The sequence below is a fragment of the Rousettus aegyptiacus genome, unplaced genomic scaffold (assembly GCF_014176215.1).
Source record: "Rousettus aegyptiacus isolate mRouAeg1 unplaced genomic scaffold, mRouAeg1.p scaffold_m13_p_4, whole genome shotgun sequence".
In the NCBI taxonomy this organism is placed as follows: Eukaryota; Metazoa; Chordata; class Mammalia; order Chiroptera; family Pteropodidae; genus Rousettus; species Rousettus aegyptiacus.
Window position 1 is genome coordinate 54,602,643 of NW_023416307.1, and position 16,023 is coordinate 54,618,665.

At 31.0% G+C, this 16,023-nt stretch overlaps 1 protein-coding gene across 7 annotated transcripts in view; it reads right to left on the reverse strand.

The window, feature by feature from the left end:
• Window positions 1-16,023, reverse strand: part of STXBP5L (syntaxin binding protein 5 like) — a 243,509-nt gene that overhangs the window by 97,324 nt on the left and 130,162 nt on the right. For all 7 annotated transcript variants that reach the window (XM_036218792.1, XM_036218791.1, XM_036218789.1 and 4 more), the window contains one exon: window positions 380-531. In XM_036218792.1, the coding sequence (XP_036074685.1) occupies window positions 380-531 (152 nt within the window). The remainder of the gene's footprint in view (window positions 1-379; window positions 532-16,023) is intronic.

The window sequence follows — 16,023 nt, forward strand, 5'->3', positions numbered from 1 at the left end:
CTGAAAATTATATTTTTAAAGGGACCAAGTATACTAGAAGAAAATTATCCTCTTTAACACAACCATTGCAAGCAGTTTTTTTCAACCAGAGAGCCTGATTTTGATAGTGTTTTTATATTTAATAGCTTATTTTCTGTTATCCCCTAGGAATTCAATTGATATTAAAGTTAGGAAGCATCTCAAGTTTCTTAAGTTGAAGTTTAAATGCCTTGTTTACCCTATGTTTCTGCCCAATTTTACTTACATAATATTGTGAACTATGCTCACTTTAGATTGCCATGCATTTTAATTGCATTACAGAAGACAGACAAAAAAAATCTAAAGGTAAGAAAACAGATGAACTAATTAAATTCAATAACCATCTTGTTTTATCTCCTACCTGCAATGAACTGCTTGTTTTTTCGAGGAGACCGTGGTTGTCGTTGGTATAGGTCACTTGATCTATATAGGTCAATGGTCCCCATGCTTAATAGTACTGTCTTCTGTATAAAATCCACCACAGCCAACCCATTGCAGTTCCCAAATGCAACTCTGAGAGAAAAAAAATATGCAACTAGAATGTATCATACTAACCATTACTATTTTTTATCTTTGAATTAAAAATAAGATTACTGGAAAGTAATGCTGTAGGGTTTGGATGTCAGGTAGTGATTAAAGTTAAGAAGAACATTTTGCCTTTACATAGGATAGGTTGATCTTGTATAATAGCCATGACCACTGAAAATAACAGGAATGAACTGCAATCACATTTTATCATCAATTTAAAAATGTAAGTAGTGATTACTTAATTTGCTCTTCAATTTGGTCATGTTTTTACAGAAGAATCACACATCGTTTTTTGCTTTGCAAAGGGGAAATAGCTCAAGAAATGTCACACTTTTAAAAGCTACAGGTGCTTAGGTATATAATTAAGTAAAATTATAGTTATTCGGCTTCAAATTAGTTATCTTAAAGAGTATTTTAACACAAATATTACATAAAAATTCATATATCTAAAGTTTTGACAGTGTAGGTAGATATAAACAGCTATAACTTTCATTTATAAAAATGTTTCACTTTTTAAATTTTGTCTAGTTTATTAAAGGACAAGTGCTATTTGATTAATTTCATAACTAAATCTCCTGAAAAATTAAAACCACTCTTCTAAACAATAATTTTGGTCACCTCAACCATACAATAACTTTTTTTCTTCATTTACAATATGCCTTCTAGCTGAACATTGTAAATCTGCTTTTTGCTTCCAAAGTGGAATATACACTAGTTGTATGAGTGCTGTTTTGTTCATTTTGCATTAGTTCCATGCTGTTTTATTTCTTAGCTTGAACCTGGCTGGCAAATCATCTTCCAGCTTTGCATCTAGTTCTTTCTACTACATCATACTACCTTCTAGGATTCTAGATGTTTTGCTGTTTCAAAAAGAGTTTTATACCTTCCAGTAAGACATATTTTGGAAAATGGAAAAAGTGTTATAAAAGTCAAAAGATCCTACCTCTATCATTTTATAGGTTATATGATTTTGAGAAAAATTAATGAACATTACCAGGCCTGTTTCTTTACTTTATAATGAGAATTATAATACCAGGTTTATCTAGTTCACAGGGCTTTTAGAAACATCATATAATAAATTTGTTATTAATATACTTTGAAAATTTTCAACACAAAAGTAGAATTAATATTGTTATAAATAAATGCAATATTATACATATTACATATTATAGCAAGTTAATATCTTTAAACTTTTTATGTTAAAATAGTTAATTGCAATGTACATATTGTATCTTCTTGAATAATATACATGAAGACTATATATTTTATTAACCAATGTCACCCCAATATATTAAAAATAAATATAGTTAATCACTTCTGCTTACAGATGTGATAGAGTTCTCAAATGTAATAGTGATAGGAAAAAATTAGGCAACTAGAATATATAACAACAAAAATATTTTTGTCTTTGAATTAAAAATAAGAATAGTAGAGTGATGTGAGCATCACAGCAGAATGAGAAAACTTTTTGGTTTCCCTCCTTAAAGTTACAAGTTGGACAACTATAATTCAAAAAATGATTCTATGTTCAACACACAAACATGTTGGAGAGGTCCACACATTGAGACATCTGAAGGCAAGGAGGAAGGACAGAAATGGGGAGCCCCAGACACAGTCCTGCACTGGCCTCAGCCCTAATTGACATGGTAGCATGGAGGGTTGGGTTGAAGCCCTCATGCAGCAACCTAGAGAATGGCATAGGCAGCGTTCTAGCCTGAGTACACACTGCAACTGAGCCCAGTGACAGAGGAGGAGATGGAGTACAAAAGTGTGACAGCCTCAGTCTGAGAGAAAAAACAAAGATGATGACATGCAAATCCACCTCACAACTTTAGCTGACATGGTAGCATTGGAGGTGTTGGGTTGTAGCCCTCAACTGGCAGTCCAGAGAGGGATGACACAAGCATCATTCTGGCCTGAGTAGCTGGTGCACATTGCAGGTAGTCCTAGTGGAAGAAATAAAGTTGCAGTACATGAACTCACTACTCCCTAACCCGTCACAGGAAAGCCTGATGGAGGCAACTGACACACCTAAGACAGTACAGTGTGGTTTGGATGCAGGAAGAGAGCACTGGGAACTCACATGCCTGGAGCCCCATCGCCTACTGTATCCAACCATGGGGGGGCTACAGTAAGAATGAGGAGACACCCACATTTTCAGAGAATATGGAGCATTTTCCACAGATGATGTGATGCCACCCCACCGAAGTCCCTGACTGTGTAGGTAAAAGAAAAACATCTACTTATCAACCAGCTAAATTATTAAAGCAAAACAGTACCTAAAGAAGATTTCAATATCTCAAATGACCACACGGAGAAATAATCCATCAATTACCATGAATAACCAAGGTAACCCAGAAAGAAAAAATCTCCAGAAAACAAAGACATGGAAGACTTGATTTAAATGACATAGATTTAAGAACGCATTTCTGAAAGAAAAAAAAAAAAAAAAAAAAAAAAAAAAAAAAAAAAAAAAAAAAATATAAAAAAAATCAGAAAGCCAGTTCAACAAGTTCAGAAATAAAATTAATGAACAAAGGAGTACTTTTTACCAAAAGATTGAAACTAAAAGAAGACCCAAACAAATTCTGGAGCTAAAGGACTCAATAAACTAGATAATGAATGAATTAGAGAGAGCTTAAGAAATAAAGACCGATTGGAAAAAAGAATTAGTGATCTTGAAGACAAAAATCTAGAAATGACTCATGTGGAAGTAAACTGAGTTTAAAAAATGGAAAACTCTGTATGAGCTATCTGACTCCATTAGAACAATATAAGAATAATGGGAATACCAGAAGGAGAAAAGGAACAAAGAACCCATTCAAACAAATAATTGATGAACACTTCTCAAACCTATGAAAAGAACTGGTCCCTCAAATCCAAGAAGTAACAAAATACCTAATTATCTGAATATAAGGAGACCTTCTCTAAGACACATTATATTATAATTGTCTAAAGTAAATGACAAAGAATTCTCAAAGCAACCAAGGGAAAAAAGACTAACCTAAAAAGGAAAACCCACTGGATTATTAGAGTTTTTAGCATAACTTTTACAAGCTAGGAGAGAGTGAACTCAAATATGTAAATATTTAAAGAGAGAAATCACCAGCCAAGAATAATATACCCAGTAAAGTTATCCTTTAGATATGACCTAGAAAGGCTTTCCCAGACAAAAGCTGAGGGAATTTATCACCACAAGATCTGCATTACAATAAATGTTAAAAGGAGCTCTTCTACCTGAAACAAAAATATGAAAAGATACAAAATCGTATGATAACAAACACAGAGAGAAGCAGAAAATTGCAACTCTTTCAGAAAGGAGTATTAAACTCTTAATTAAAACATAAAAGTTAAAGGGGGGAAGCATTTTAAAAAGACTATAGCTTCTGCAATTTGGAAATAAATGCACAGTATAAAAAGGGATAATTTGTGACAACATAAAAAACATGGGGGAAAAGGACTGAACTTGCACATGTGAATGGAGATAAGATGTACTCAGAAGATAAAGAACTATTCTGAGTCTAAAACTTTTTATTACATAAACCTAATAGCAATGACAAAACAAAAATCTAGATAAGAGACACATAAAAAAAAAAAGAAATGAAGAGGAAAAAATATCATAGAATACCACTGAACTAAAATAGCAGACAGAAACACAAGAGACGAAGGAAACAATGGAGAGAAACAGAGCAACCAGAAAGCACTAGACAAAATTGCTGTAAGTTCTCATATATCAATTACCCTAAATGTAAATAGACTGAACTCACCAACCAAAAGGCACAGAGTAATGGGATGTATAGCATGGAGAATACAGTCAGTAATATTGGAATAACTATGGTTTCAGATGAGTACTAAATGTATTGGGGTAATCACTTCTTAAATTACATAAATGTCTAATCACTATGTTATATACCTGAAACTAATATTGTATGTCAACTGTATTTGAAAAATAAAAAATTATTTTAAAAATGCTTTAGAGACATTTTATAATGATAAAGGGGACAATTTTCAAGACAAAATAACATATGTATATATGTATGTATAGGTACTCTCATGATAGGGATGTGTGTGTGTATATATATGAAATTACTTACAGATCTAAAGGGAGAGACAGACAAAAATGCAATTATAGTAAGTGATGTGAATATTTCATTGGCAGCCATGGATAGCTCATCCAAACACAAAGTAAATAAGGAAATATCAGCCTTTATGTCCATTTGGTTTAATGTGTCATTTATCAATTTTTACAGAAATTTGTATCCCAAAACAATAGAAGATAAATTTTTCTCAAGTGTGCATGGATCATTCTGAAGAATAGATTATATGTTGGGGCACAAAATTAGTCTCAGTAAAATTAAGATTTAAATAATACCGATCATATTTTCTGACCGCAAAATATCAAACTGGAAATTAACTATCAGAAGAAAGCTGGAAAAAAACACAAATATGTGGAGATTAAACAACATTCTATTGAACAACTACTTGGTCAAAGACAAGATCAAAAGAGACAGAGATAAATGAAAATGACGATACGATATATCAAAATTTGGGGTATGTGGCAAAAGTGTAAGCATTACAAGCCTACCTTGAGAAACAAGAAAAATCTCTAACAATCTAACATTTCACCTTAAAGAACTAAGGGAAAAAAAAGGAAGCCAAAGTCAGTAGAAGGAAGAAAATGAAAATTAGAGCAGAATTAAGTGAAATAGAACAAAAGTTAACAGGAAATATATTTAAACAAAGACATGATTCTTTGAAAAGATAAAATTGACAAATCTCTGGCTAGACTCACTAAAGAAAAGAGAGAAAAGGTTGAAATAATATCACAAATGAAAGAGATGTTACAATGGACACCACAGAAATACAAAGAATTATACAAGAATACTATGAAAGGCCATTAGCCACCAAATTCGATAACATAGAATAGACAAAATCTTAGAAATTTATAACCTTTCTAGAATGAACCATGAAGAATTAGAAAATGTAAATAGACAGATCAATAGTAACAAAACTGAAATAGTAATAAAAATACTCCAAAAAAACAAATGTCCAGAACTAGATGGCTTCAGCCATGAATTCTACCTTTCAAAGAAAATTTAATATACCTATCCATCTCAAATTCTTCCAAAAAATTGAAGAATAGGGACTACTTCCTAACTCATTTTACAAGGCCAACTTTATCCTGATACCAAAACCAGGCATGAACACCACACACACATTACATGCCAATATCTCTGATGAACAAAAATCCTCAACAAAATACTAGCAATTCAAATAAAACAATACATTAAAAAGATAATACACCATGATCAAGCAGGATTCATCCCAGGGATGCAAGAATGGTTCAACATATGCAAATCAATCACTGTGATACACCATGTTAACAAAATAAAATATAAAAATCATATAATCATATAAATAAGTACAGAAAAAGCATTTGACAGAATACAACATCGATTTATTATTAAAACACTCAAAATGGGTATAAGTGGAAAGTTCTACAACATTATAAAGACATGCCCTCAGCTAAAATCATACTCAATGGTGAAAAACTGAAAGTTTGTCCCCTAAGATAAAGAACAAGAAAAAGATGTCCAGTTTTGACACTATTATTCGATATAGCACTGGAAATCCTAGCTGGAGCAATCAGACAAGAGAGAAATAAAAGGTGTCCAAATTGGGAAGGACGTAAAATGATCACAATTTGCAGTGTATATAGGAAATCCTAAAGATTCCACCAAAACACTATTAGAAACAAACAAATACAATAATGTTGTAGGATAAAAAAATGTACCAAAATCAGTTGCATTTTTATGTACCAGCACAATGAAATATCAGAAAAAAAAATTTTTAATCTCATTTGCAATTGCAACAAAAAGGATACAATATCTAGGAATAAACAAATTGCTGGAAATGAAACACCTATACACTGAAAACTACAAGACATTGTTGAAAAAAAAAGTGAAACGGTGTGTGGGGAGAAGATGAAGAGGGAAAGGGAGTCAAATATGTGGTGACGGAAGGAGACTAGACTTTGGGTGATGCGCAAACAAGGGAATACAGAGATGATGTATTATAAAATTGCACACCTGAAACTTACATGTTACTAACCAATGTTAACCCCATAAATTCAATTTTTAAAAATTAAGCAAAAAATAAAATAAAAATAAAAACAACATTGTAGGATTTGTAGCATGTATAGAAATAATACAGGACAACAACAATACTAACAGAAGGAAGAGTATTGCTATAAAGTTCTCACAGTATATGCGAGAAAGTATAATGCTACTTACTTATTTATATAAGTTAAAGATATATATATAGTAAACTGTAGAACAAACCATAAAAATTAGTTTTTTTAAAATTAAAAATTTTAAAATAAATACTAAGACAAATCCACTTTAAATATCAATTAAAAGGATACAAAACATATAGTAACATGAAAATACTAATTAAAAGAAGTCTGAAGTGACTATCTTAATGTAATATTAGAACAAACTATATTTCAGAACGAGAAAAATGTTGACGGATAAACTTGGAGAATGATTAAGAGGTCAATTCATCAAGAACATATAGCGCTCCTAATGTGGATTCACCTAAAATACATGGAGAAATATTGAGAACTGGAGGGAAAAAGAGACAAATCCACAATTAAGGCTGAGAATGAAAACATTCTTCTTTCAATAATTGCTAGCACAATTAGAGAAAACAATCAGTAAGAAAATAAAAGTTTTGAACAACATCAACCTCCTTGACTAAACTGAAATTTATAGAACTCTCCATCCAATATCCATAATTGCATAAATATAAAATACTTAGGCATAAATGAATTAATATATGTAAAAATTACATATATTGAAAATTATAAAACATTGCTGAGGGAAATTAAAGGAGATTTAAATAAATAGATGTACCTTGATCAATGGTCAAAAGACAAAGTTAATTGTTCCCAAATTGATCTACAAAGTCAAAGAACTTCCAAACAAAATCCTAGCAGACATCTTTTTTGTTAAGAAACTAAAAACATGATTCTAGAGGGAAATGTAATAAATCTAGAATAGCCCACAGTTGTGGGAAAAAAAAAAAACTTAAGGACTTTCACTATACATTTTTCAAGACCTATTCTAAAGCTACAGGAATCAAAGCAGACTTGTGTTATCTACGGCCATCTACCCTGAACAAGCCTGATACTGTCTGATCTCAGAAACTATGCAGGGTGGGTCCTGGTTAGTACTTGGATGGGAGACCACCTAGGAAGACCAGGTGCTGCAGGCATAAAAAATAAGGGATTGTAAGCTGACAAGGTCCTTGCAATCTGTGAGGTCAACCAAGGGTTACCTCGCCTAAAAAAAAAAAAAAAAAAAAAAAAAGGCTGACTTGTGTTGAAATGAAGATAAACAAATACTAATGAAACAGAAGAGTGTCCTAGACAAACCCACACATAAATAAATGGTCAATTGCTATTTAACAAAAGTGCTATTATAATTTGGAGGAAAGAAAATCTTTTCAATAAATGGTGGTGAAACAATTAGATATCCGTAAGTGAAAAATTGAGCCTTAACTTTTACCTGCCATGATGCACAAAAATTAATGGATGAGGAGAAAATCATAGGCAACAGTTAAATAGGACATGAAAAGAACAAACTATAAAATAAAAAATAACCCATATGACATCAAAATTATTTTTCTCTTCAGAAGATACTATTAACAAAATGAGAAGGCAATCCATAGAAAATAGGAAACATTTGGAAAATACATATCTTGTTTAAAATAGTTAAAGAACTCTGAGTAATAATAAGACAACTTGATTTTTTAAAAGTAGGCAAAAGATTTTACAAAACAAAATGCACAAATGTGAAATAAGTCCTTGAAAGATGCAGAAAATCATTAGTCACCAGGAATATGTAAATTAAATACCATTGAACCCACCCAGCTGGATTATATTATAAAATTGACAATACCAAGTGCTGACAAGTATATGTAATAACTGAAACCCTTATACATTGCAAAATGATATAAAATAGGCTATAAGCAAATGGGATATAACCCAGTAATTCCACTCTTGTTTACTTGAGAAAATGCAAACAAATGTTATATAAAGGCTTCTACCTGAATATTAATAACATATTTATTTATAATAGCCAGAAACTAGTATCAACCTAGGTTTCTATCAAATGGAAAATGAATAAACATTTTTATGTCCACATAATATTATATAGCAATGAAAAGGAACAACCTATAAATACAACAACATGGATGAATCACAAAAGCATTTTGCTTAGGAAAAGGAAACAAAAAATAATTTATGCTTCTATATATAATGGTACTAAATGCAAAATTATAATGATAGAAAGCAAATCAGTGTTTTTGTGTTACCAGAGGGTGAAGGGTGATAATTAAATAGGGCACAAGGGAATCTTCTGAGAAAATGGATACTTCTTATATCATTAGTTTGTTGGTGGTTACATGATTTATATTTGTCATATATATTTGTCAAAACTCATATTGTATACTTGGTGAAATTTATTTCATATATATAACATAAACTCATTTTTAATATTAATAAATACTTAGTTAATTAAATTACTAACAAAAAGACAGTCTAAGAGAATCACAGCTAGAGTTATAGACTCTGGTCCCCCTGAGTGTTCTGGAAAGATAGCAAGAAAAGAATAGGTAAAGATTTTTAAAATTGGATGCTTTGGTTAACCTACCAAAAAGACAGAATGATTTTATTGAGGAAAAAAAGATGAGATTTGTTTTTTCTTACAATATTTTGGAAAGCAAATTTGAATAAAAATACCTATCAACAACCAGATATTTTCAAGATTTGAGATTTATAATAAAAATAATTTTTATTAATCCTATCTTTGCTTTCTTAATCAACATCTACCTTAAAGTATATTAGCTCTTCAAAATTGTACAAGAATTAATAGACTTTTCTATTTTATAAGTATAAAATATATTTGAATATAAAAATTAATTTATTTACTTAGAAATGAAATTAAAAGTCCAGATTATAAAGTCTCTGAAAATCTTATGGAGTACTTTTCTATTTGGCATTTATAAATAATGTTGCTATATAAGTACTTATAGAAATAAAAAATAAGTGAAAAATCAAATATTTAAAAATATATTTCTATTTTGTATCTTTATGTTAGTGCTTTAATGTCCATTGACTTATAAATGGAAAAATAAAATGTGGCATTTCTATAAAGCAGAATACTGTTTTAGCAATAAAAGAGAATAAAGTATTGACAGATTCTATGACACAAATGAACCTCAGGAACATTATGCTAAGTTAAAGCAGCTGAATGAAAAACTACATATTAAATTATTCCACGTATGCAACATGTTCAGGAAAGGCAAGTCTATAGAGATGGAAAATAAATTAGTGGTTGTCTAAGGCTAGTATTAGTAATGATAATTGATGACAAATGAATATGGAGGGCCTTTTGGGGGTGTGTAATAAATGTTTTAAAATTTGATTGCTTTGCATAACTCAGAAAATTTATGAAAATAATTTAATAGTAAACACTAATGGATAAATTTTAAGTTATATAAATTATACTAAAATAAACTATTATTAAAAACATTTTAAATTATTATGTTTATTGTTTTTTTTTCCACATTTCAGATTAGTGGGAAAATTCTTGAAAAACACAAATTGCCAGAGCTGACACAAAGGAAAGTAGAAAATATGAATGGCCTTTTATATATTTTAAAATTTGAATTTGTAATTTAAAACATTCTCACAAAGAAAACTATGCTGAGATAGCTTTGCTGGCTAATTCTGTCAAACATCAATGAATTAAATAATACCAATCTTATGCAAAAATTTTTGAAAATAAAATAGGTGGGAACATGTTTCAAAATAATTTTATGAAGCCTAAAAACTGATACAAAACCTGACAAAGAAATAAATTAATATTCCTCATAAAACCCTAAGAAAACATTGCCATATTGCAGATGACATGATACAATATATAGATAACCCTAAAGATTCCACCAAAAAACTTTCAGAATAAATGAATTCAGATTAGTACCAAGATACAAAAATTAATATTCAGAAATAGGTTGTATTTTTATAACCCAATAATGAGAAATTAAGAAAACAATTCCATTTACAATTGCAACAAAAAAGAATAAAATACCTGGAAATAAATTTAACCAAAGGGGTAACAGACCTGTACTCTGAAAACTATAAGACACTGAAGAAAAACCGAAGTTACAAATAAATGGAAAGATATACCATGTTCATGGATATAAAGAACTAAAATCATTAAAATGTCCATATTATCAAAAGCAATCTGCAGATTCAATACAATTTCTATCTAAATAACAATGGCATTTTTCACCAAAATAGGACAAAGCATCCTATAATTTATATAGACCCCCCAAAGTTTTCAAATAGCCAAAGCAATCCTGAAAAAAAAAAAGAAAGTAGAAGGCATCACACTACCTGATATCAAACTGCAAGACTACAGTAATCAAAACAGCATAATACTGGTATAAAAATACACATAAATCATTGGAACAAAATAGCCCAGAAATAAAGACACACTTATCTGGTCAATTAATCTATGACAAAGGAGGCAGGAATATACAATGGGGTAAAGACATCGCTCTTAACAGTATTGTTTTTAGATGTCTCCTAGGGCAAAAGAAACAAAAGGAAAAAAGAACAAATGGGACTACAGCAAACTGAAAACTTTTTGTACAGAGAAGGAAACCATCAACAAGACAAAAAGCCAACCTACTGAATGGGAGAAGATATTCATCAATGAGATATCCGATAAGGGGTTAATAATCTAAAATATATAAGGAACTCATACAACTTAACACTCAAAAAATCCAATTAAAAAAATGGGCATAGGACCCATTTCTCCAAAGAGGACATACAGGTAATCGATAGATACATAAAAAGTTACTCAACATCACTAAATATCAAGGAAATGCAAATGAAAACCACAATGAGATATCACCTTGTACCTGTTAAAATAGCTATCATCAATAAATCAAACAAGTGTTGGCAAGAATGTGGAGAAAAGGAAAACAACATGCACTGTTGGTGGAATTGCAAATTGGTGCAGCCACGATGGAAAACAGTCTGGAGGTTCCTCAAATAATTAAAAATAAAACTATTACATGACCCAGCAATTCCATTGCAGGGTATTTATCCTAGGAAATCCAAAACACTAATTTGAAAAGATATATGCTATGTTAATTTCAGCATTATTTAAAATAGCCAAGATATAAAATCTACCTGTTCCTCAATAGGTGAATAGATAAAGAAGAGGTGGTACATATGTACGATGGAATATTAGTTATAAAAAAGAATGGAATCTTATTGGCACCCACATGGATGGACCTCGAGGGTATTATGCTAAGTGAAATAAATCAGAGGAAGACAATTTCCATATGATTTTACTTAGATGTGAAATTTAAAAGCAAAATAAATGAATAAACAAAACAGAAACAAAGTCATAGATACAGGGAACAAATTGATGGTTGTCAGATGAGAGGGGGGTTGGGAATGTGAGTGTAAAAAGAGACAGGATTAAGAAGTACATACTGTCAGTTATAAAAATAATCACAGGGATGTAAAGTACAGCATAGGAAATATAGTCAATAATATTGTAATAACTATGTATGATATAAGATAGGTACTAGACTTATCAGGGTCATCACTTTGTGAGTTATATAAATGTATAATCACTGTGTTGTGCACCTGAAACTATAATATTGTATGTCAACTGTAATTAAAAAGTTTTAAAAAAATGTAAACATTGCCATATCATATATGGTAATATTTTAAAAGCGCAATACATTGTGACCAAGTGTGATTTATCCCAAGAATACAATAGTTTATATGAAAATCAATCATTGTAATACATCAGAGTAACAAAATGAAAGAGAAAATAATACAATCATCTTAATGTGGTAAAAGAATTTGACTGAGTCCGCAAACCATTCATGATAGAAATTTTCAGCAAATTAGATTTCAAAGAAATCTCTGACAAATCTATAGCTTTTGATATTCTTAATGGTGAAAATTTGAATACTTTCCCCTTAACGTTGGGAACAAAGCAAAGTGTCCATTCTTAGAATGTCTATTCGGTACTATACTAAACGCCCTAACCAGTGCAATGTGGCAAGAAAAAAAATATAAAGAGTGGAAAATCAAAAGTAGAATTGATTTCTATTCATAGAGACATGCTTGTCTATGTAGAAAATATTAAGGAAACCACACGCAACTACTAGACCAATAAGTGAATTAAGGTTAAGGATATAAGTTAAATACACAAAAAACACTAGTGTTTCTAAATATCAGCAGTGAAGAATTGGAAAGTGAATCTTAAAATAACATCTATAATAGTATCAACAAAAACGAAATACTTTGGGATAAATTTAACAAATATATACAAAAACAGTATATACTTTAAATACTACAAAAAATACTTGTAAAACTTACAAACATTGCTGGAAGAAATTAAAAGTGCCAAATATATTGACCACTATACCATGTTTATAGATGGGAAGATTCAATAATATTGACATGCCAATTCTCCCCAAATTCTTCTATTGAGTCAACATGACCACAATCTTTTTTTGAATGAAATTGAAGTGGATTCTAAAATATATATGGAAACTGAGGAGTCTAGCTCCTGGCTAAAAAACCTTTCTGTGATTTTTCAGGTCTGTCCATAGGTAATTTAAAAGCTTTACCTGGCAGGCTTCTAGGGAGAACGCTGTCCTCTCAGGATCAAACTCAGTGAACAGCAAATGCATTTTAGTCTCTGAAGGGAGCTGCAGTCAAGAATTCAGGCCACTCTGGCAGGTCATGCTCTTAATGCCTGTTTGCATTCCTAGCTCTACTGCATTCATCGCATGGTCTCTTTTTCAGAGGCCTATGCAGAAGTCTTCAAGCACCTCTGCTGAGGTCTCCTTACAGGGGTAGGTGGGGAATTCTGAAGACACTTTTCCCCACTCTGGCTCTGTATCCAGTATTCTTCCACTCTTAACTCTGCCCTCTGCCTCTAACCTAAGGGTCCAAAACACTGCCAGAGCCTTTTATTTGGGATAACCCTAACCATAAGGAAACTTCTTTGCCTGCACTGATTCACCTGATCCTCACCTGGTGTGCTGTTCTATGGGGGGAAATAGAACTGGGGGAAGTTGGTGCTTTTTACAGTTTCAGCTTCCTGCTTTCACCATCCAAGTAAGTGATTTAAAGCTTCATTTTGGTTCACCGTTGTATTAATCACCTATTCTGACACCTAACAGCAAAACTCTCTCCAGCTCAGCTCTATTCCTGACATAAATTCAAAAGACCTAGAACAGCCAGGACAATTTTGAAAAAGTGGAACAAATGTGATGGACTTATACATGCTTTTAAGACTTACTACAAAACTATATTAATTAAGACAGTGGAGTACTGGCATAGAGAGAAACATAGATTAATGGAGTAGAGATTCTAGAAATAGATCTTCACTTTATTTTTGACAACCATACCAAAAGAATTCAATGGGAAACAAGCCTTTTATCAAATGATACTGGTACACTGAAGATATGTGGAACAACAACAAAAACTGTTACGCATTACACTCAAAAATTAATTTGAGATTGACCATAGATCTAAACATAAAAACTTCTGGCAAAAAACAAACAACAGAAGAGAAACAAACAAACAAAAACCCTGGAGTAGGCAAAGTTTTCTTAGAACATAAGCAATAAGCATTTATGAAACTGATAAGGTACTTCAAAATTAAAATATGCTCATAAAAAGGCACCATTTAAAACAAGTAAGCCATAGATTGGGCAAAAATATTAGTATTACATATACTTAACAAAAAGACTTGAATACAGAATTTACTTTTAACAACTCCTGCATTCAATAATTTTAAAAAATGGGTAAAAGATATGAACAGACACTCCATAAGAAAATATCTACAAATCAACAGACATATTAAAAAAGTGCTGAACATCATTAGTCATGAAAAAAATTTAAGCTAAAAATGGATACAATTTTAGACCCTTTGGAAATGCTAAAATTGAGAAGACTTACAACTTACAAATTTATTGGTGAGAATGTAGAATAACTGGATGTTCACATATTGTTGGCTGGAATGTAAATTATACAACCACTTTGAAAAATTGGGGGCTATTTCTTCTTATAAAAATTAAACCTATCTTACTACCTCGCTATTCCAATCCTAGATATTTACTGATGGAAATGAAAATACATTTCCCCAACAATGTGTACAGAATATTCACAGAAGCTTTATTCATAATAGCTTCAAAAAAGAAATAACTCAAATGTGCATTAACAGGAGAATGTTACCAATTCATATACTGGTAAGCTTCTAAGCAATAAAAGGTTAGACACACTTCATTCACATACACATACACATATTTGTATATATTTTTATATGTTGGAAATGTTATTTAGAAACCAGTATACACAAATACATTTATGTATAATATATGTATATACACACAGAAATATATATTTATAAACAAATACATATACATACATATATTTGAATGTGTCTGTGTATTTATATATATTTGCATGTGCCAGATATTGGTTTCTAAACATTCTCCAATAAAATGAACCAGAATTCCTCTAGAAAAGTTAATTTCAGGGCTAGGCTAAGGAATCTATAAGACAAGCATGGAACATCATGTGGCACCATAAAATAAGAAGAACTTGCTAAAAAAAATGCTAGGAACATATAAAAAGTAAACAGAAGCTGCCTCGGTGGGGTTCTATATAGCCAAATCCGGGACAATTAAAGCATCACGATAATAAATATTAGTAATAGATCTTCACTCACTGAATAAAACAGAAATCCACAAATCCATACTGATATAAAAATATTTAAAGAGGATAGAAAGTTATGCTCTAACCAGTAAAATACTAATTGATAAATACACGTGGAATAATAGAGTTAGAAAATAACCAGTGGATGCCAAAACTAATGTGTGAATCTTTGAAGAGGAAAATGTTTACATAATTTCATAGTCTCCCATAAATTACAAAGGGAAATAATAACTTTATAGAAACCTAGTGGACATCACCTTAACCAAACAATCAAAATTAGCACCACTAATGTTAGGATAAACCATCATCATATGCCTTTTTAAATGGTAAACTAAGGAAGGCACTCTTCTGTGGTACACCTTCCAAAATGTTTAACTGCAATCATGAAGATGCATCAGACAAACTTTCCAAATTGAAGTACATTAAACCAATTAAGGGTCTGTACTCTTGAAAAATATCAACATAAGAAAAAACAAATAAATGCTGAGGAATTGTAATCTCCAGATTAAAGGAGATTAAAATTAAAAGCTAAAAAGGATGTAAGATCTTGGATTTGATTCTGTTCTGGGAAAAAATAGTATAAATGACATTATTGGGATAAATACAGAAATTGAATATGTCCTATTGATTCAATAACAATACTGAATCAA